Source organism: Malaclemys terrapin, chromosome 5 (assembly GCF_027887155.1).
Source record: "Malaclemys terrapin pileata isolate rMalTer1 chromosome 5, rMalTer1.hap1, whole genome shotgun sequence".
Taxonomy (NCBI): Eukaryota; Metazoa; Chordata; order Testudines; family Emydidae; genus Malaclemys; species Malaclemys terrapin.
The window spans coordinates 10,663,520-10,686,106 of record NC_071509.1 but is presented as its reverse complement, the minus strand read 5'-3'; the positions used below and the strand labels follow the sequence as shown (position 1 = coordinate 10,686,106).

The 22,587-nt window shown below is 39.7% G+C and overlaps 1 protein-coding gene across 2 annotated transcripts in view; it reads right to left on the bottom strand.

Annotated features, from left to right (window-relative positions):
- Positions 1 to 22,587, bottom strand: part of CTNNA2 (catenin alpha 2) — a 747,858-nt gene that overhangs the window by 61,949 nt on the left and 663,322 nt on the right. For both annotated transcript variants that reach the window (XM_054029838.1, XM_054029839.1), the window contains exon 12: positions 16,165 to 16,365. In XM_054029838.1, coding sequence (XP_053885813.1) covers positions 16,165 to 16,365 — 201 coding nt within the window. The remainder of the gene's footprint in view (positions 1 to 16,164; positions 16,366 to 22,587) is intronic.

Below are 22,587 nucleotides of genomic sequence, written 5' to 3'. Positions count from 1 at the left end.
TCTAATCCTTCAAACATTCTCATGGCTCTTCTCTGAATCCTCTCCAATTTATCTTTCTTGAATTGTGGACATCAGAACTGGACTCAGTATTCCAGCAATGGTCACACCAGTGCCAAATACAGACATAAAATAACCTCTCTATTCCTACTGGCGATTCCCCTGTTTATGCATCTCAGGATCGAATTAGCTCTTTCAGCAACAGCAACACATGGAGATGTTGGTCATGTGCAGCTGATTATTCACCGTAACCCTCAGATCTTTTTCAGAGGCACTGCTTACCGGGATAGAGTCAGGGCCAGCTTTAGCACGTGCGGGGCCCGATTTGTGGGGCTTGTACTCAGCGGGCAGCGCCAGGCGCTCTGGCCGGCGCTCTGATGGGGGAGCAGGGCTATGGGACTTGCAGCGCTCCAGGAACGGGGCCACGGGGATTGCCGTGCTCCAGCCGGGGGAGCAGGGCCATGGGGATTGCCATGCTCCGGCTGGGGTCGCGGGGCTGCGGGGATTGCAGCGCTCGGGCCGGGATGGCGGGGATTGCTGCAATCCAGCCGGGGTCGCGGGGATTGCCACGCTCCAGCTGGGGTCGTGGGGCCGCAGGGATTGCCGCGCTCGGGCCGGGGTTGTGGGGCCATGGGCTTGCCGTGCTCTGGCTGGGTGCGGGGCCCTCTTAGGCACGGGGCCCGATTCGTGGGAATCGGGGGAATCAGCCTAAAGCCAGCCCTGGATAGAGTTCCCCCATCCTGTCAGTCTGGCCTACATTTTTTGTTCCCAGATGTATACATTTACATTGAGCCATATCAAAATGCTAATTGTTCCATAAAATAACATAGTAGATGCTGATGGAGCCCTAGATGCAACAGAAATGGTGTGGTTGTGCTGCTGGGGATGGATATCTGGGAAGCCTACCAAAGGATTTACATTTGCATAAAGAACCATAATTGTGCACATCATATGGATGGACCACAATTATTTACGGTGGTCAATGGGTTATCAACAAGAAGTAAGAGGAAGAGTTTAAAAAAGCAAAATTCCATGAATGATCCACTGCCTAATAATGTATTGCCTTTGGAAGATAAATAATTGTCCAGATTTAAGAGGGATATAGTGCACTGATATCACGAAGCACAGAAAAAAAAAAGTTAATTCCGAATACAGCTTCTCCTTGTCTAACTGGTATTTTCCTAATTATTAATGTACTTAGTTGAGAAAACAACAGTCTATTGGGAAATTGAAGTATTTCAAAAGTAATCCCAATTGGTTGTCAGGCCTTCTCTGTAAAAGACGGCATAGGTTCTCAATTTGACTTGAGGAATGAATATAGAATTGAACATGACACCTTATTTAGCTTGAGGTATTTGTCAAAGTCTGGTTCCATAAGCACTGTAAATTCTTTGTCAGATTATAAATATTTAATATTTCAATATTACATCTTAGTCCAATATAAGAGTTGTATAAGTGTAACTTACAAAATTTCCACTCATGATCCTTATGTGGATAATTAAGAAAACATACATTTTTGACCGTAATACTGTAATAGAGTACTACTGTGCAGTATGTTACATTGTTAGTTTTTTCAAACAAGCAGATGTCATTCAAGCGCTTTGAGTCCAGTCAGAAAGAGGCTGTCTGAAATATAAGAGAAATTGTCTTGGTAGTGTGCCTTCAATACATACATACACATGTGTGTATTTCAGTGTTTCTCGAACTGGGGTCGCTGCTTGTGTAGGGAAAGCCCCTGGCAGGCCAGGCCAGTTTGTTTACCTTCCCGTCCGCAGGTCCAGCCGATCGCGGCTCCCACTGGCCGTGGTTCGCCGCTGCAGGACAATGGGAGCTGCTGGAAGCAGCGCAGGCCGAGGGACTTACTAGCCGCCGCTATCAGCAGCCCCCATTGGCCTGCAGCGGCGAACCACGGCCAGTGGGAGCCGCGATTGGCTGGACCTGTGGATGGGGCAGGTAAACAAACCGGCCCGGCCAGCCAGGGGTTTTCACTACACAAGAGGCAACCCCAGTTTGAGAAACACCAGTGTATTTGTTATGGTTGGGATTTTCAAAAGTGTCTAATGGATGCCCAATGCCGATTAAAAATGAATGGAAATTGGTATCCAAATCATCTAAGTGGCTTTGAAAAACCCACCTTATATCGATCTCTAGCTATATATATACACCTCTACCCCGATATAACGCGACCCGATATAACACGAATTCTGATATAATGCGGTAAAGCGGTGCTCTGGGGAGGCAAGGCTACACACTCTGGCGGATCAAAGCAAGTTTGATATAATACGGTTTCATCTATAATGTGGTAAGATTTTTTGGCTCCCGAGGACAGCGTTATATTGAGGTAGAGGTGTATATATATCACATATACATATCAAAAATGGTAAAAAAAAAAAAAAAAAAAAAACACATGTTGAGGTTGCAAAGTCAAAGTCAAGGGCAAACAAATAAACAGTGACAAGTTTTTAAAATGCTTGTACACAAATGCTAGAAGTCTAAATAATAAGATGTGTGAACTAGAGTGCCTCGTGATAAAGGAGGATATTGATATAATAGGTATCACAGAAACCTGGTGGACTGAGGACAATCACTGGGACACAATCATTCTGGGGTACAAAATATATTGGAAGGACAGAACAGGTCCTGTGGGGAAGGGGGGAGGCACTATATGTGAAAGAAAATGTAGAATCAAATGAAGTAAAAATCTTAAGTGAATCCACATGTTCCATAGAATCTCTATGGATAGTAATTTCATGCTCTAATAAGAATATAACATTAGGGATCTATTATCGACCACCTAATCAGGACAGTGATAGTGATGATGAAATGCTAAGGGAAATTAGGGAGGCTATCTAAATTAAGAACTCAGTAATAGTGGGGGATTTCAATTATCCCCATATTGACTGGGAACATGTCACCTCAGAACGAAATGCAGAGACAAAATTTCTGCTTCTTGGAGCAGTTGGTACAGGAACCCACAATGGGAGAGGCAACTCGAGATTTAGTCCTGAGTGGGACGCAGGAGATGGTCCAATAGGTAACTATAACAGGACCACTTGGAAATAGTGACCATAATATAATAACATTTAACATCCCTGTGGTGGGAAGAACATCTCAACAGCCCAACACTGTGGCATTTAATTTGAAAAAGGGGAACTATGCAAAAATGAGGGGGTTAGTTAAACAGAAATTAAAAGGTACAGTGACTAAAGTGAAATCCCTGCAAGCTGCATGGCTGCTTTTTAAAGACACCGTAATAGAGGCCCAAATTAAATATACCCCTAATTAAGAAACACAGTAAAAGAACTAAAAACGAGCCACCGTGGCTTAACAACCATGTAAAAGAAGCAGTGAGAGATAAAAAGACTTCCTTTAAAAAGTGGAAGTCAAATCCTAGTGAGGTAAATAGAAAGGAGCATAAACACTGGCAAATTAAGTGTAAAAATGTGATAAGAAAAGCCAAAGAGGAGTTTGAAGAATGGCTAGCCAAAAACTCAAAAGGTAATAACAAAATGTTTTTTAAGTACATCAGAAGCAGGAAGCCTGCTAAACAACCAGTGGGGCCCCTCAATGATCGAGATACAAAAGGAGTGCCTAAAGACGATAAAGTCATTACAGAGAAACTAAACAAATTCTTTGCTTCAGTCTTCATGGCTGAGGATGTTAGGGAGATTCCCAAACCTGAGCCGGCTTTTGTTGGTGACAAATCTGAGGAACTGTCACAGATTGAAGTGTCACTAGAGGAGGTTATGGAATTAATTGATAAACTTAACAGTAACAAGTCACCAGGACCAGATGGCATTCACCCAAGAGTTCTGAAAGAACTCAAATGTGAAATTGCGGAATTATTAACTATGGTTTGTAACCTGTCCTTTAAATCGCCTTCTGTACCCAATGACTGGAAGATAGATAATGTAATGCCAATATTTAAAAAGGGCTCTAGAGGTGATCCCAGCAATTACAGACCGGTAAGTCTAACGTCGGTTCCGGGCAAATTAGTCGAAACAATAGTAAAAAATAAAATTATCAGACACATAGAAGAACATAAATTGTTGGGCAAAAGTCAACATGGTTTCTGTAAAAGAAAATCGTATCTTACTAATCTATTAGAGTTCTTTGAAGGGGTCAACAAACATGTGGATAAGGGGGATACATTGGACATAGTGTACTTAGATTTCCAGAAAGCCTTTGACAAGGTCCCTCACCAAAGGCTATTACATAAATTAAGTTGTAATGGGATAAAAGGGAAGGTCCTTTCATGGATTGAGAACTGGTTAAAAGACAGGGAACAAAGGGTAGGAATTAATGGTAAATTCTCAGAATGGAGGGGGTAACTAGTGGTGTTCCCCAAGGGTCAGTCCTAGGACCAATCCTGTTCAACTTATTCATAAATGATCTGGCGAAAGGGGTAAAAAGTGAGGTGGCAAAGTTTGCAGATGATACTAAACTGCTCAAGATAGTTAAGACCAAAGCAAACTGTGAAGAACTTCAAAAAGATCTCACAAAACGGAGTGAATGGGCAACAAAATGGCAAATGAAATTTAATGTGGATAAATATAAAGTAATGCACATTGGAAAAAATAACCCCAACTATAAATACAATATGATGGGGGCTAATTTAGCTACAACTAATCAGGAAAAAGATCTTGGAGTCATCGTGGATAGTTCTCTGAAGATGTCCACGCAGTGTGCAGAGGTGGTCAAAAAAGCAAACAGGATGTTAGGAATCATTAAAAAGGGGATAGAGAATAAGATGGAGAATATATTATTGCCCTTATATAAATCGATGATATGCCCACATCTGGAATACTGCATACAGATGTGGTCTCCTCATCTCAAAAAATATATACTGGCACTAGAAAAGGTTCAGAGAAGGGCAACTAAAATGATCTGGGGTTTGGAACGGGTCCCATATGAGGAGAGATTAAAGAGGCTAGGATTTTTCAGCTTGGAAAAGAGGAGACTACGGGGGGATATGATAGAGGTATATAAAATCATGAGTGATGTGGACAAAGTAGATAAGGAAAAGTTATTTACTTATTCCCATAATACAAGAACTAGGGGTTACCAAATAAAATTAATAGGCAGCAGGTTTAAAACAAACAAAAGAAAGTTCTTCTTCACGCAGCGCACAGTCAACTTGTGGAACTCCTTACCTGAGGAGGTTGTGAAGGCTAGGACTATAACAGCGTTTAAAAGAAAACTGGATAAATTCATGGAGATTAAGTCCATTAATGGCTATTAGCCATGATGGGTAAGGAATGGTGTCCCTAGACTCTGTTTATCAGAGGGTGGAGATGGATGGCAGGAGAGAGATCACTAGATCATTACCTGTTAGGTTCACTCCCTCTGGGGCACCTGGCATTGGCCACTGTCGGTAGACAGGATACTGGGCTGGACGGACCTTTGGTCTGACCCAGTACGGCCGTTCTTATGTTCTTATGTATGTAAGTACCCATAATTTGGGAAATGCCAATATTAATGATGACCATGCAACCTTAATTTGGGCCCCTTATACATGGGTCTTATGCCATACATTAGGATATACTACTTTTTCCACAGCACCATTGCCCCATTGTTCCAAAGCATGGATGCTACAGAGTGGGTAGCTATTCAATATTTTGTTTTGTTTTATCCGCATCATTCAATGCATGACTCCATGCCTTATTTATTGCACACCTACCACATCTTGCTCTCATACAGAATTACAACTTTCCTCATGGGCTTTTTTATGGCACTCATTCTCATAGTAATCAATAACTTCATAGACATTAATGAATTTTATTTTCACAATATGGTGAGATGGTAAAATGATATTATTATCCCCATTTTACAGATGGAGAACTGACGTACATAGAGATTAGGACGCAAGTGTCCTAAATTTTTGTGGTGTCCGATTCTCTTGAATAGTCAGAGAGTGGGAAAATGGCTCTATAGCCTAGTGGTTAGGTCACTTTCTTGGGAGGTGGGACATATGGGTTCCATTCCCTGCTCCAATTAATATTTATTTATGGATACAAAGGGGAACAGCTTCAATAGAGAGAGACTGACAGAGCTACCCACTCCAGAATGCACTATGATCTGGTGCTTGGGGAATTCATTTGGGAGGGAAGAAGAGCTTGGTTCAAGTTCCTGCTCAAAGTGGGAATTCAAACCTGGATCTCCCACTTCCAAGGTGAATGCCCTAACGTCTAGACTAATGGGTATAAGCCTACCACCTTCTCCTCCATTTTATGAATCTAGTCCTTTATTTCCTTTTTGTTAATTAAAAAAAAAATGTTAAAAGGGCCTGAAACAAAATAGTTAGTTTCAGGTCAAATGATTTGCCAACTATTCAGAAAAAAATTGGTTTTAGTTTGACCCCAAACAACTTTTTTTGGAACTGCCAGTGAACCAAAAGAAATCAGATATTCACACAGCTCTAATCTTGACCTTTACTATTTCTTCTAGGTCTTTGAGCTGCGGTGATCAAAACTGAAAGCAGTATTCAGGGTGTTCATGAATATCCTCGTTAATGTACAGCCTAACATCTTATCCATGGGCTGACTGCTGCTGTGCATTGAATAGATATCTCCAACAAGCTGTCCATAATAATGACTAGATATTTTTGCTGAGAGGTTACATTAACTCAGAACCCGTCAGTGTGCATGCAAGTAGTTTAAATTACTTCTCTATTTTGTGAAATTGAATAAAATTACCTTTCTTGGGGTGCTTCTTACTTAGTCTTGACAGCTATATCAGTATTTTCCTTCCGGCAAATTTTGCTTCCTCACTATTGACCTGTTAATTAATATATTATACAACACTGGCCACAGTGCTAACAACAGGGCATCACAGGATTCATCTTTTTCCATGCTGAGTTCTGGCCATTTATTCTTTGCTTCTTATCTCTTAAACTTTTCTTAATCCACCAAAGGCCTTTACCTTTCACCCCTTGGTTATCCGTTTCCTAAACAGCCTCTTGTGAAAAACGATCAACATCTTTTAAAAATCTAAATAAATTAAATTATATCCACCAAGTCTCTTTTTGTATTAAATTTAATTTTTTAAAATTCTTTAAACAATGATAACAGATAAGGAAAGTATAATTTAACCTTACAGAAGGCCCACTGATTTATCAGTCTCTTGTGAGACTCATTTACTTGTTTTATAACTCTATGTTGAATGGTTTTCCATTCTATTCCTCATAGTACTGAAGCATAGTACTCTCTGGTTTATAATTCTCAGGGTCACAATAAGGACTGTTTTGAAATATGGGTATAATGTTGGATATCCTCTAGTCTTTTAGTATAACAGCTGTTTGGAATGATAAATTAGATACGGCTGTTAGTTGCTCAGCTACTTGGATCTTTAGTCCCTGATTCATCAAAGCATTTAAAAACATGGTTCAGTGCGTTGTTGAATCAGTGCCTTGATTTCCTTCAGAATTCTTGGGAAAAGAGCCTTTGGTCCTGAAGGTGATGAAACTCACAAACTGAAATATGGTCAACTGAAGCCCAATAAGATAAGAAATGAATACTGATCACTTACAAATATTCGCCATCCTGGAATTTTGTAACTGCCTTCCACTCTGATATCTCTTCCACCACCACATCTAATATGGAGCTCATCTTCTTTCCTCCCCTCTTTTCTGTCACTGCTGACAAAACTCACTATTACCCCGTTAACTCATCATGGAGGATCTTTGAAGTCTTGCTTATCTTCTCCCTGCATAGCCAGGTCCTCAGCAATCATGTTGTTTTTTCTCTTATTATGCACGTCTCAAAAATTTGCCTTTTCCTTTCCACCCACATTTCTTGGTAGACCTCTCTTGCACATGTTCTCCTATTCCTACCTATCTATTTTAGACCAGGCTCCTTTGCTCACTTTCAAACCACTCCTAGAGATCCACATGATCTACAAGGCCAAGGTTGACTGACATCCAAATGGAAATCCACCTACTTCTACCTGTGTTGACTGTATGGTGTTCTCTCTCTATTTTTAGATCTTAAGCCCTTTATGGCAAGGTCATGTTATATGTGTTTATCTTACTTTTTACATTGCTGGTGCTATATAAATAACTTAAATTAATGGAGATACACCTATCTCATAGAACTGGAAGGGACCCTGAAAGGTTATCAAAGTCCAGCCCCCTGCCTTCACTAGCAGGACCAAGTACTGATTTTGCCCCAGATCCCTAGGTGGATCCCTTAGGGACTGAACTTACAACCCTGGGTTTAGCAGGCTAATGCTCAAACCACTGAGCTATCCCTCCCCCCTTATAATAGTTATAAATATTATTATTTATAAATCATAAATAATAATATTGCAATATGGCAAATAGAAACAAATGAATTTCTGCAAAATAAAAAGAAAAAAATAATTATTTGTTTTATTCCACAAACAATAACAACCTGACAAATGATAGCTACACCTATTATCAATTGGAATTAGTGGCATATATGTGAAAAAAAAAATACTAACACAATGCTCACAAAGGCAAATACATCTGAGAGATATTTTAAGTTATTATAGTTATTCTTAATAACCACTTTCTGTTCTATTTGTTGTAAAGACAAAACAGAGCTAACTATACAGGGAATAGCTTGTAATACAAAGAAAACTAAAATCCATGCACTGTTGTAGAATGCGGTACATGACAAAACAGAAGATTAAACTCTGGGGCCTTGTTTTCCCACTGCAGATAACAATTAACATCCATTGAAAGCCATATGAATTTTGCTTTTATATTTCTAAGAAGTCATTTAGATTTTATGGTTTCATGGTTTTTGTCTTAGCTTTCTGCAACTGTCACGAAGTGGGAGTCAAGCATCTGCTTTGTTTTTAAAGGGAAATGAAACCATGTCATTATTCAAGAGGATTTAACCAGCATGTCCTTAATTAATGCTAATATCAAAGACACTGGGGGCATAAATGTGATCAGAACAGGCTCTAACAAGCACAAGAATAAAGGTCACTAGTCAACTAAACATAGCCAAGGAAGCAGTGAAAAAATGAAACCTAACAACAAGAAAAAAATTCCTAACGAAAAAAAAAAAAAAACCCTACACATATGTGGAGATATTTTTTTAAAAGTCACCATTAACTTAAAATGAAGAAAGGATGGATTATGCGTTATAAATTATTCAAAGAAGATAATGAAATGAAATCTAGAAATCAGGTACCAAATTCAGATCTTGTGTAAGTAGGTGCCACTTCCCTAAAATCAACATAGGTGTTTACACCAAATATGAAATCTGTCTTCAAAAAATCTCACCATACTGCTGCTCACCTGGTCTAAATCAGCATAGCTACACTGAAATTCAGGGGAGCAACACTGATTTAGACCAGCTGAGGATCTGGCCCAGTATTTCTTTGAACACCCAGTTTAAAAAAATGCACAAGGCTCTGGTGTCCCCGAAAAACTATAGTTTGTAATTTGGGCTTTTATACAGCTCAACAGCCAGATGCATTTCTTGAGCTGAGCCCTCAAAGAGTAAATAATAATAATCAAGGAAGTGTTCAGTGCTATTTTTTCTCACTATTATCATTTAAATTAGTTTCCCTGAGTCTACAAAAGCTCTTCCTTTAAAAATGAATAAATGTTCAATTAAAAAAGATTAGGGACTTACCGTAGTGTTTCACACTCATAGCTATCGAATCCACTAGGATCCCACATGCACGTCTAAGGGCAGAATTTGTCTGTATATACTAATAACACTTTATCCTTCTATCACATCTTCTCAGGATCGCCAAGTGTTTTATAGACATTACTAAATTAAGCCCCATTGTAAAATATGATACTAATATCATCTTTTAACAGATGAGGAAACCAAAGGAAAAAGTTGTTAAGGGATTTTGCGTAAGGCGCCACAGTTGGTCTGTGGCAGAACCAGCACCACAACTTGTGACTTTGTTGAACCCAACCCTGGAGGGAATATGAGCCTATGGACTGGGCACAGAATTGAGTTAGGAGGGGCTCTCCTCTCAGCTCATCCATTGACTCATTATGTGACTTGGGCAAGTCATTTCACCCTTCTTTGTCTCAATATAATAATCTGTAAAGCACGACCAATCATACCTTTGTAATGTGTTTTGAGAACTGCAGGTGGAAAAACACTACACTGTATAAGTACAAAATACTATGAGCCAGATGCTCCCCTGGTGTAAATCAGTGTAGCTCCACAGACTTGCACACAGCCAGGATTTGTGCCTGTGTTACTGTTTTCTGGCTCACAGTCATGTGTGCTTCCACTGAAATGCAGCTCCTATTCTTCAGTGTTTTGCTTTCTGAGCAGTGGCCCAGGGGCCAGCAGAGAGAGCGCTGAAAGCAGAGGATTTGACTGGAGATCTGTTGGAGGAGAACAGAGGCAAGCAAACCCCTGTTCCCTAGTGGCTGTGAGTGAGTACTTGAGAGTCTGTTTGCTTGCTGGTTTGCTTTCAGTTTGCAAAGTCTGGTAGGGGGCAGTGTGTACTGAGAGAAGCAGAGCCTTTGATTACAGCTGAACATTGATTAGGAGGTGTGGCTTCCTTGCAGCCAACTGGCCAGACAGCAGCACAGGAGTCACACCTGTATGACTGAAGTGCCACCCGATAGATCCAATGGAAGAGAAGAGCTAAGGTTAGGAGATGCAGCTAAAAACTATGGTTGAGTTTCATAGGAGATTTGAGTAGATGATGAGGAAAGTGGCTAGTGGAAGCATGTGACTATGAGAACAAAACAGACCTGAGGAATAGGTTTGGTGAGTCAGAAAATGGAGCAGAGAGGCAGTCAGTAACAGAAGATGGTAGACAAAGGAAGAAGAGAAAGTGTGAATAACCCTACAAGGAGAGGGGAATAGACCATGGAGATAGCCAGAGTTTGGAGCCCCAAGAACATAGAGATCGACTCTCAGAAGATTGCAAGTGAGAAGAGAAGACAAGATGACTTGCAGTCAGAATGAGTAGAAGCAGGAAGCCTGCCAACAATCAGTGGGGCCATGGGACATTCGAGGTACTAAAGGAGCACTCAACGAAGACAAGGCTGTTGCACAGAAGCTAAAGGAATCCTTCGAATGGGTCTTCACTGCAGAGGATATGAGGGAGATTCCTACACCTGAGCCATTCTTTTTAGGGGACAAATTTAATGAACTGTCCCAGATTGAGGTGTCAGTAGAGGAGGTTTGGGGACAAATTGATACATTAAATACTAGTAAGTCAGCGGAACCAGATAGTATTCACGTAAGAATTCTGAAGGAGCTCAAATATGAAATTGCAGAACTGTTAACTGTGGTATGTAACCTATTGCTTATATCAGCCTTTGTACCAGATGAATGGCAGATAGCTAACGTAACACCTATTTTTTTTAAAAGGCTCCAAAGGCAATGCTGGTAATTACAGGCTGGTAGACTAACTTTGGTACCAAGTAAATTGATTGAAATTATAGTAAAAGACAGAATTATCAGAAACATAAATGACAATGATACATTGAGGTAGAGTCAACACAGCTTTTGTAAAGGGAAATCCTGTCTCACCCATCTATTAAAATACTTTGAGAGGGTCAACAAACATGTGGACAAAGGTGATCTAGTGGATATAGTGTACTTGGATTTTCAGAAAAACTTTGATAAAGTCCTTTACAAAAGGCTCTTAAGTAAAATAGGCAGTTGTGGAAAAAGAGAGAAGGTCCTCTCATGGATAAAAGGTAGGAAACAAAGGATAGAAATAAATGGTCAGTTTTCACAGTGGAGAGAGAAAAAAAGTGGGGTGCCCCAAGGATCTGTATTGGGATCAGTGCTGTTCAACATATTCAGAAGTGATCAGGAAAAAGGGGTAAACATTGAAGTGGCAAAAGTTTGCAGACGATACAAAATTATTGAAGATGTTAAGTCCAAAGCTGACTGTCCAAAGGGATCTCACAAAACTGGGCGACTGGGCATCAAAATGGCAGAGGAAATTCAGTGTTGACAAAAGCAAAGTAATGCACATTGGAAAACATAATCCTAACCAGACATACAAAATGATGGTGTCTAAATTAACTGCTAACGTGATCTTACAGTCACTATAGATAGTTTTCTGAAAACATCTGTTCAATGTTCAGCAGCAGTTAAAAAAAAACCTAACAGATTGTTAGGAACTATCAGTAAAGGAATAGATAATAAGGCAGAAAATATCATAATGCCACTATTTAAATCCATAGTACGCCCACACCTTGAATACTACATGCAGTTCTGGTCATCCCATTTCAAAAAAGTTATATTAGAATTGAAAGAAATATATAAAGAAAGACAGCAAAAATGATTAGGGAACAGCTTCCATATGACGAGAAATTAAAAAAGACTGACTGTTCTGTTTAGAAAAGAGACGACTAAGAAGGGATATGATAGAGGTCATGAAAATCATGACTGGTGTGGAGAAAGTGAATAAGGTAGTGTTATTTACCCCTTCACATAACACAAGTACCATGGTCACTCAATGAAATTATTAGGCAGCAGATTTTAAACAAACAGAAATACTTCTTCACACAATGCACAGTCAACCTGTGGAACTTGTTGCCAGAGCAGGCTGTGAAGGTCAAAAGTTCAACTGGTTTCAAAAAAGAATTAGCTGAGTTCATGGAGGGTAGGTCCATCAATGGCTATTAACCAAGATGGTCAGGGATACAACCCCCACGCTATGGGTGTCTCTGCACTGCTGACTGCCAGATACTGAGACTGGATGAAAGGGGATGGATCACTCAATAATTGCCCTGTTCTGTTCATTCCCTCTGAAACATCTGGTGCCAGCCTCTGTCAGAAGACAGGATACCGAGCTAGATGCTCATTCTTAGGCCTGGTCCCCACTAAGCCCTCACTTCGGACTAAGGTACGCAAATTCAGCTACGTTAATAACGTAGCTGAATTCGAAGTACCTTAGTCCGAACTTACCGTGGGTCCAGACGCGGCAGGAAGGCTCCCCCGTCGATGCCGCGTACTCCTCTCAGCAAGCTGGAGTACTGGCGTTGACGGCGAGCACTTCCGGGATCGATCCCAGAACATCGATTGCCTGCCACCGGACCCTCCGGTAAGTGAAGACGTACCCTTATTCTCTTATGTTCTATTCTTTCCCAGGTGTAAGGCTGGTGGATCTTAACCACATGCTCAGGGTATACTGATCACTGTATTTAGGATTGGGAAGGAATTTCCCCCCAGGTCAAATTGTTTTCTTTTCTTCTTTTTTTATTTTGTTTTTCTTTCCTCTGCAATGTGGGACACAGGTCACTTGTTGGTTTGAACTAGAGTAAATGGTGGAGTCTTTGTAACTTGAAATCTTTAAATCAAGATTTGAGGACGTCAGTAACTCAGCCTGAGGTTATGGACCTTCTACAGGACTGGGTGGGTGAGGTTCTGTGGCCTAGATGTGCAGGAGATCAGACTGGATGACCATGATGGTCCCTTTTGGCATTAAAGTCTATGGATTTATAGTCACAAATCTACTTCTGTCTTATGAGAATAAGATAAGCAGTGACTTTGATCTTGAGGATGGAGCAGGGGATTGCAATTAGGGAACTGAGTTCCAACTTCAGCTCTAGCGCTAACTCACACCATGACTGGAGTGAAATCCCTTCACCATTTGGGCCTCTGTTACACTCTTTGTAGTCTGGAGGTGACAATGCCATTGTGAAGCACATTAGAATCTACTGACAAATAGTGCAATATTTGGTCAGACAAATGTGGTATTAATATGATTATTGCTTTAGTTTCCCCTAATTGTGTTGTCTTCAAGATATACAATTTGCAAAAAGGACATTTCAATACACTTCCACGAAAGAAGGAAGCAGTTAGGGTGCTAACCTAGTGATCAGGAAACCAGGGTTGAATTCCCTGCTCTGCCAGAGACTATTTGTGTGACCTTGTGCAAGGCATGTAGTGTCTCTGTATGCCACAGCTCCCCGTAAGTAAAAGGGGTTAATAGCAATTTGCTCATGGTGATGTTGTGAGGATAAATATATTAAGGATTCTGAGTTGCTAAGATACTACAGTTATAGGGGACATATAAGTACCTGAGAGAGAGAGAGAACAGAATGAACTGAAATGCAGGCTTTAAAATACAGTATCTGTAATTTGGAGACCTCTTTCTCTATATTACAGCAACCAGGTCCATTTTTTCCCCAGATCTCACAGAAGGGCTTGGAAAAGATGCACTTAATATAATTAGCACTTTGTTATAATTCAGGCTTTATTAAAGAACACGTTAACTATGCAATGTAAGTATTTAATGTCCCTGTTGTAGATCCATTTCATTGTGTTTTTATCATTGTAAATTAGTTCTATGAAAGATGAATTGGACACATTTTACATAAAATTGGTCCAGAAATGTTAGCATAATAAAATGTCTGAAAATTAATTTTGTTCTATTTAACAATGAATTCATATTGTTCAGAAATCGCTCAGTTTACTAATGAAGACTTTAATGAAAAGAAACTTCAGTATATTTTGCTGGTTTTATGAAAGTCTTTTTGACCCAAGAACCCATTCACACTGGATAGGTCATATCTTCCTTTTGTGAATCCATGACAATTGCTTATTGCTAGAGTTTACATTATTTTGCTCATGAAATGCCCTTTCTAAAGTTATGGTTAAAAACCTTTCATCTTATATTGATTATGCAATAAATATGGAATTAAAATAACCACTTTCTGATCCTCTTGTGTTTCCTTGACTAAGAACTATACAAAGATTTTCTATGGAATCGCACTATGGTGAGAGGATGACCACCCCAGCATCTTCAAAGGCATAGAGGGCCAAATTCTCACTCTCTTGGAACACAGGACTAGAAGTGACCACGTGGGTCATGAAGTCCTGTCACCTGCTAACACAAGCAGCCCATCCTATACTCCCATTTATAAATGTATCCAACTCCATCTTAAACCATTTAGGTTGTTTGTTCCCCACTACTCTTGTTGGAAGGCTGTTCCAGAACTTCACACTGATGGCTAGAAACCTTCTAATTTTCAACCTGAATTTATTCCTGGCTATTTTTTACCCATCTGTTCTTGTGCCAACATTGTCCTTAAACTTCAATAACTGTTCTCATTCCCTTGTTTTTGCCCCTTTGATGTATTTATAGACAGCAATCATATCCCCTCTCAGCCTTTGTTTTGCTAGGCTAACCAAGCCAAGTTCTGTTTGTCTCCTCCCATAAAATAAGCTCTCTAGTCCCAATCATCCCCTTTCTCTGGGTTTATCCAAATATAAGACAGAGAGGTGTTTAGGGGATGTATGCTGATTAGGACTAAGTGGCAGGGTATATAATATTATGTGCAGATCATGCGCCCAAACGCTAAATCCTCCTTTGAAATGCCTCTCACCAGTTCTGAGAAGCCAAAGTTTGTTTCCTAGCCTCCTCTAGTTTTGATCATATACTGAAAGATGTACAGTCAGAATCTGGGATTCAGTCCTTAATCTCCAATGAAGGGACATAGAAAGCAGAGCTTCTAACAGTTCACCTTTCCCGGTTTCATTCCTGGGGCCACACTGTTCAATTGGAACAATAAAATAATAATAAATTATAATGCATATATCAATATATTTTGTTAGCTTGCTTTATAGCCTGATTTATATATCAAGAATTAACAAACATGCTACCAGTGATAAAGGATTCACTATGTTGCAGCAACAAATCTGATTGCTTCACTCTAACATTACAGTTACTTATATTATCTGTTGCTACATGTGTTTGAATTACTCATTGGTTATTTGTCACAATTGGCAATATCCTGGTGAGTACAAAGCCTAGATCAACTACTGTGGTCAATAAGTATGTGAGTGAGAACAGGAGTGGAAAGAGTTTCTGATTCTGCACATAGTCCTTCTATGAAATAACTATGACATTTTATTACTTTTTAAAATGATATACTCATGAATTGTCAGTCATTCCAAAGTACTTTCACTGAAACATTGTTAATTCTGAGGTTTTCTTAGACCTTTGGAGAGAGGACATGAGGTTTTGAAATTAGCCTTATTATTTGGATTTATTTTTTCTGTCCTTTTTTCAACATGTCAGTGTGTATTTTTTATTGTTTTGTTTTGAAACATGAACTTTATTCACTAACAAGCAGATCCACCCACACAGAGAGAGCACAGATGCTCTTCTAAATTACAGTCTTGAAAATATAGACTTAAACTGGTTAGGAATTTAATGTGTTAGCGAGCTTAGTTAGAGTAAGCTTACCAGTTTCGGAGAGCAATTTTGTAGCTTCCAGTACCTTCTCGGTATAAACTCCAGCTTCATAGTTTTCCATCTCTGCATTGATGATGTGAATGACTCTGGCTGCACGACCACGGATTGCACCTGCAGTTCTGTCCAGTGTATCAACATCCCCCTCTTGGAGGGCGATCACACATTTATTCACATCCTCCAGAATATGGTTTTCTGCAGAAAGAACACACATAATTTTCAGTTCATAGCTAGGCTTATATGAGTATACTGCAACTGTTGAGTCATAAAGAATAACTTGTCTGTTCTGAGTACTTTAGAATCATGGAATCATAGAATCACAGAAATATAGGGCTGGAAGGAACCTCAAGAGGTCATCTAGTCCAGTTCCCTGAGCTGAGGCACAGTAAACCTAGCCCATCCCTGACAGGTGTTTGTCCAACCTGTTCTTAAAAACTCCCATTGATGGGAATGCCACAGTCTTCCTTGGAAGCCTATTCCAGAGCTTAACTATCTTTATAGCTAGAAAGATTTTTTTCCCTAATATCTAACCTAAATCTCCCCTCCTGCAGATTAAACTGATTACTACTTGTCCTACTTCCAGTGGACATGGAAAATAATTGATTACCATCCTCTTTATAACAGCCCTTAACACATTTGAAGACTGTTATCAGGTCCCCATTCAGTCTTCTGTTCTCAAGACTAAACATGGCGAGTTTTTTTTAATCTTTCCTCATAGGTCAGGTTTTCTAATCCTTTTACCATTTTTGTTGCTCTTCTCTGGATTTTCTACAATTTGTCCACATTTCTTAAAGTGTCTTGCCTAAAACTGGACACAATCCTCTAGCTGAAGACTCACCAATGCTTAGTACAGTAGGACAATTACCTCCCACGTCTTATTTACAACACTCCTGTTAATACACCCCAAAAACAATCGCCTTTTTCGCAACTGCGTCACATTGTTAACTCATATTCAATTTGTCATTCACTACAACCGCTTATCCTTTTTAGCAGTACTACTTCCTAGCTAGTTATTATTCCTCATTATATAGTTGTGCATTTGCTTTTTCCTTCCCAAGTGTAGTAATTTGCACTTTTCATAATTGAATTTCATCTTGATTTCAGATCAATTCTCCAATTTATCGAGGCCATTTTGAATTATAATAATCTCCTCCAAAGGGCTTGTAACCCCTCCCAGCTTGGTATCATTTGTAGATTTTATAAGCACACTCTCCACTCCATTGTCCAAGCCATTAATGAAAATATTAAATAGTAGCAGACTCAGGACAGGCCTCTGAGGGACCCCACTAGTATCCTTCCACTTTGGCAACAAACCATTAAAAGCTACTCTTTGAGTAAGGTTTTTCAACCAATTGTGCACCCACCTTATTGTAATTTCATCTACACCACATTTCCCTAGTTTGTTTCTGAGAATGTCATGTAGGACTGTGTCATACGTGACTAAAACACAACAGCTTACAATATTATTACCACGGTACTTTAGGCCATTTCTGGGGGATACTGTAGTCTCTTAATAAGGGTACATAATAAGTTATGGTGCTTTACATCCCAGGTCACTGTTTTGAATCTGAACCTAGGTCAGTACTGATCAAAATTAATTTCTGTCCAATGTCTGTTTGGTGACTTATCCTGTGTTAAATAGGTTGATTAGATCTTCTCACCACAAAATTCACCTACTTAACTAGCATTACTTGGCACCATTATTCAGAGTCTCAGCAGAGTGGACAAACCAGTGAACTTACTTACCATTATGAACTTAACTACCCTTCTCACACTACACATTGTCACTCCAGAACAATCTTGAGGCACAGACGGATCTAAGAATTATTTTAAGGGTAAGTACAGCTCTTGGGATTTCCAGGGTTGTAAATCTGGTACTTTTCTCAAACACTGAAATTCACTTCAAATATCAACTCTTAAATTAAATAACTTTTAAGAGTTACTAATATAACAATAAATAAAACTGGAGTATAATATGGCCATACATTCTGTATATGCATTGACAAGAAGTCAATATTTGGAAGATTAGTCTGTTTACTACTGAAAATATTTAGGATGTGAGTCTCAAAGGCATCTAAAGGAATTAGGCACCCAACTGCTATTGAAAGTCAATGAGAGTTTGGCGCCTGTTAGTTAGGTTTACATCACGGGTAAAATTCACTCATGTGAAGAAAGTTTGCACATGCTCAGTCACCAGGCTGTGATAGTAGCATGACATCTGAGAGCATGGCCAGTCCAACGTCCTGACCCCTAACCTGCATCTTCACAAGAGACTCTGTAGAGAAGGCACTTTAGTAGGTAACTTTCTGGTGGCTGGGGAGCACAGGCGATTGATTCTTGGCACAATGAAGTCAATAAGAATTTTGTCACGAGTGCAATGGAGTCAGAATTTCACCCCAGAGCTCTTTGCCATGGACACAGGGGTCGGGGTTCCGTTTCCACTTGCTGTCTCTCATCATTTTGTAAAATAATCTTTTTTTTACCTTTGTAAGTACTATTGTGTATCGTCTCTACCACCTCTCACCCAGGAGTCTTATTAGACGGGCAGTAGAGTATCTTTAGAAATAATCCAGGGGAGAGAGAGATTTTTCAGGGGTTCCTCTCCATACCCGTGCAAATGGAATCAGCAGTGGAAGAGTAGAGGCAGCAAGAGCTGGTTTGTGTGTCCCTCACTGCATTCAGAACCAGGAGAAGTGAGGGACTCCATGCAGGAAGTGGAGGAGCAAACAGGTCATCCGCTTCCCACCAGACCAGGAACAGAAGTGGGAAGCTTTTATAGCAGGGAACATGCTCTTAAGTGTCAGTGATTGTGCGTATCATGATACTATACTAATGAACATATGGCAAGATCAGGTGGTGTACATTATTGTAGCTCTATTGAAAGTAAAGGAGATACACCAATTTACACAAGCTGGCCGCCAGGTTTTATACACTGCAGTATATAATGTGTGCCTTACACAGCACTGTCATGTGTTGAATCAACATAGTTCAAAAAGGCATTTCAACAATAAAAGTGATATCTGAATTTTACATTTGGCTAATCACAGGCAAATCTGACGTGCAACTTCCTTTTCTGCCAGTACCACTACAAATGAGCTGGAGATAAAATGATGTACCTTGTAGTAAGATGCCATGATCAATAAACCAAGGTTGATCATTTAACCAATTGCTTTTTTTTAGCCATTCCAGGGTTACAAAAATAGACTAAAATTGTCATGTGCCTTGCCAAAGATCCCAGGGTTCACTCATTTAAATTTTCCAGGAAAGTTAAGAATGTTGCATTTCAAATTATAACATTTCTGAATGAGAACTGAAATTCTCCAGTGTTGTGAACAAAGGTCATTTCAAAGGGAAAATTCTCTTAAAAAAAAGTACATGAATACATAGCAAAAATGTTACTCTGCTAAAAGATTTTTTTTAAACCCATTTTGCTTAGCACAGCATGCCCACATTTTGTCTGAAGTGAAACACTTTTAGAAATACAAATGGACAATGTATTTGAAATGTAAAGCGTTTGATTAAAATTAATCTCAGCCTCCTTCTGTAGCCACTGCACCGATAAAAATGTGCCATCAGTTGTGGCATGGGGTAATAAGCGGGGAGGGGTCACTTTGTCAGAAATTCTTAACCAGTCACCAACCGGTTTTTAATACTTTAATGGTTTAACAACTAAAAATAAGCTATTGCTTCTTTGTGTGAATTTCTGATTGAAGCTAAGACTTCAGAGCTGACTGCTAATAGAGCAGAGTTCTCTAAACAGGGTGGGATAGTACATAATTTTTAAACAGATAAGAAAATAAAATATTGAAAAGATAGACCTGAACTGAAACCCCAGATTTGACCCACCTTGGAAAAATTTGGATCTGGTTCCAAGTTTTGTAACTCAAGCTTATCCCCAATAAATATATTAGGAGAATAAACTGATTTCTGAAAAACAGAGTCAGTACAAATTACCCCGGGGAAGAACGGGCAATTTATGGATGCAAGTGCTTTGCTTTGAACAGTAGAACAAAAATAAATAATCAAATAGCAGCTTCTCAGCTTGTGGACTGTATCTATGGACCACAGGCTTGGTCCGTCCATTATTTGTAGAGCTCAAAGGTGCTTGCCAGCACCAATTGTCAAATCAAAATCTATGCTCTCCCACGTTCTGCAGCGCCCAGTTTTCTGACAGTCAATTTTCATTTCCTTGTCATGGCTTGTTGTAAGCACTCTGTATTGGGGTTGAATCGTGGAGTGTAATCAGGCTCAATCGCACCATTTCCTTGTTACCAGGAATAACATGATGCAACCAAACAGACAAAAAAATGAAAATGAAGGAATCCTTTCTAGGGATGAATAAGCCACCCTTCCCCTCCCCCCCTCCACACACTCTATTTAAAAATAGTATTTTTGAAATGTGCACTTTAGATTATAACTTCACACACTGATTGAATTATGAAACCATTCTACTTATTTCCAGTTTGAATCTGGGTTTATTTTTAAAAGCATATGCCTCAGGAAAGAAAAGTATATATTCAAAATCTTTCCTAATATGATGTTAAGATCCAATAATGCCTCATCTGCCAAAATTCACAAAGAATAGAGAGCAAATGCATAATAGAAATAGGGATTTTCCTGTTACTTGGAAACAAGAACTGTTTACATTATTTCATGTAAAATGTGCCTCTTCTTTTTTCTAAGATAGCTGTTATTACCTTTTTATACACAAAAGAAGTATAACTGGATTCCGCACAATTGACACAAGTTGTAGCAAGTAAAAACTTATCCCTTTCCTAGGATTTGGTATTATTCATGAAAGAATCTCAAAGTAGACCACCACAGAATTCAGCCCATGTTGTTTCCCAAGGCTTGGCTGCTCTCAGAGATCCTCTCAAAGGATTGCTCAGCCCGTACTCTATGTCCTTTTCTCATAACGGCCAATTCCACCTACCTTATATCTTGCTAGGATAACAAGCTACCTGCAACAGTGAATCAAACACACAAACAGACCACTTTTTGCAGCAGGATCACTAGCTGCTTATAGCTAGATTGTAACTTTACATTCTGCCATATGGAGTAGTGTGTATTTACACCTCCCCAGAAGCAGCAGAGAGAAAAGATTGTGAACCAGAGAGTCCAAATCCCTTTCCCTTTCCTTCCTGTATTTGGGTGAGGAGTAAGATACTTTACCTCTTTTTGTGGAACAGCTTGCTCTCTACTGTGTTCCTGGCCAGCTATTCTGGTGGGTGAGCAAAGGGGTGAAGGGCCACATCAGGTATCCTTCAACTTACACTTCATTCTTTCCCCTTCCCACCCATTTGCTTACAGTCTGAGAAGGACTATGAAATAGAGTAAGGCATCCTTTCTCTCCCTCTTGGGTAAGGGCTGTGACAATCAAGAATAACATTTGCAAACACTGGCGGCAGCCTGTTACAAGACATTAATAAATGTAAAAAGAGTGGTCCAAATTCTTCTGTACTTATTGGCAATACAGTCAGGTCCAGCCAAAACTCTAGGCATGAAAACCTCTGAAGTTTGAACTTGAAATCCAAACCCAGACCTGGATTCAAATTTTGCCTGTGATCCATATCTTTATAATGAGCTCAAACGAACCCTGAAGTCTGGGAGGCTTGGAATCTGGAACCAACTCAGAATTCTGTGACTTGAAGCTGTCTCTGCTAATTACAGCAAAGACAGAAATCCTGCACTGTGGGGAAATGGATTTGATAATCTAATAGGTCTTTTCCAGGCTCAGTCCTCCCCTACATTTGAGCTCTGCTAGGTGCAGGTTGGGGGAGTGCATCAGAAAGCCAATTATAACTCCATAATTCACTGGTTGCCTGGTCCTTATATTAGTTAGAACAACTAGTGTGTGCACCGGAGTGACTGGCACAGGAGTTACCTCTGCCAGGTTTACACCAGTGAAGAATTTTCCTCCACAAGGAAAATCTCTGCTGAATATTTCTGCCCAGAATCCATCCATTTTGTACCACCTGAGTGGAACAAAGTGAATGGACTGCACCAGAGAACCTGGGTCTCCATCTCTTAACTTCTTTGATTCCATGAAGTTGCTTTGCCATTTACTGCAGCACGCAGAGAAACAATAAAGGCCAGATTTTCAGCCAGGCTCCTGCCCAGCCTCTCTTTCTATAGGGGCAACACCTTCAACTCATTTTGGCTGCATATGTTAGCCACCGGAAACTAAAAGATGCAAATTAGGTAGATAGGTAGCTGTCCAACTACGAATACATGCACTAGCAATGAATTTTGTTCATAAGAAGGGGAAAACTGGTGCTAAAAATTTATACTTGTTTTACTGGCAATTGTTTTAGCCCCATCAGGATTTGAAATTCAAAACATCTCCCAAAAGACAGAAAAGGTAGGTGGAATTGGCCGTTATGAGAAAAGGACATAGAGTACGGGCTGAGCAATCCT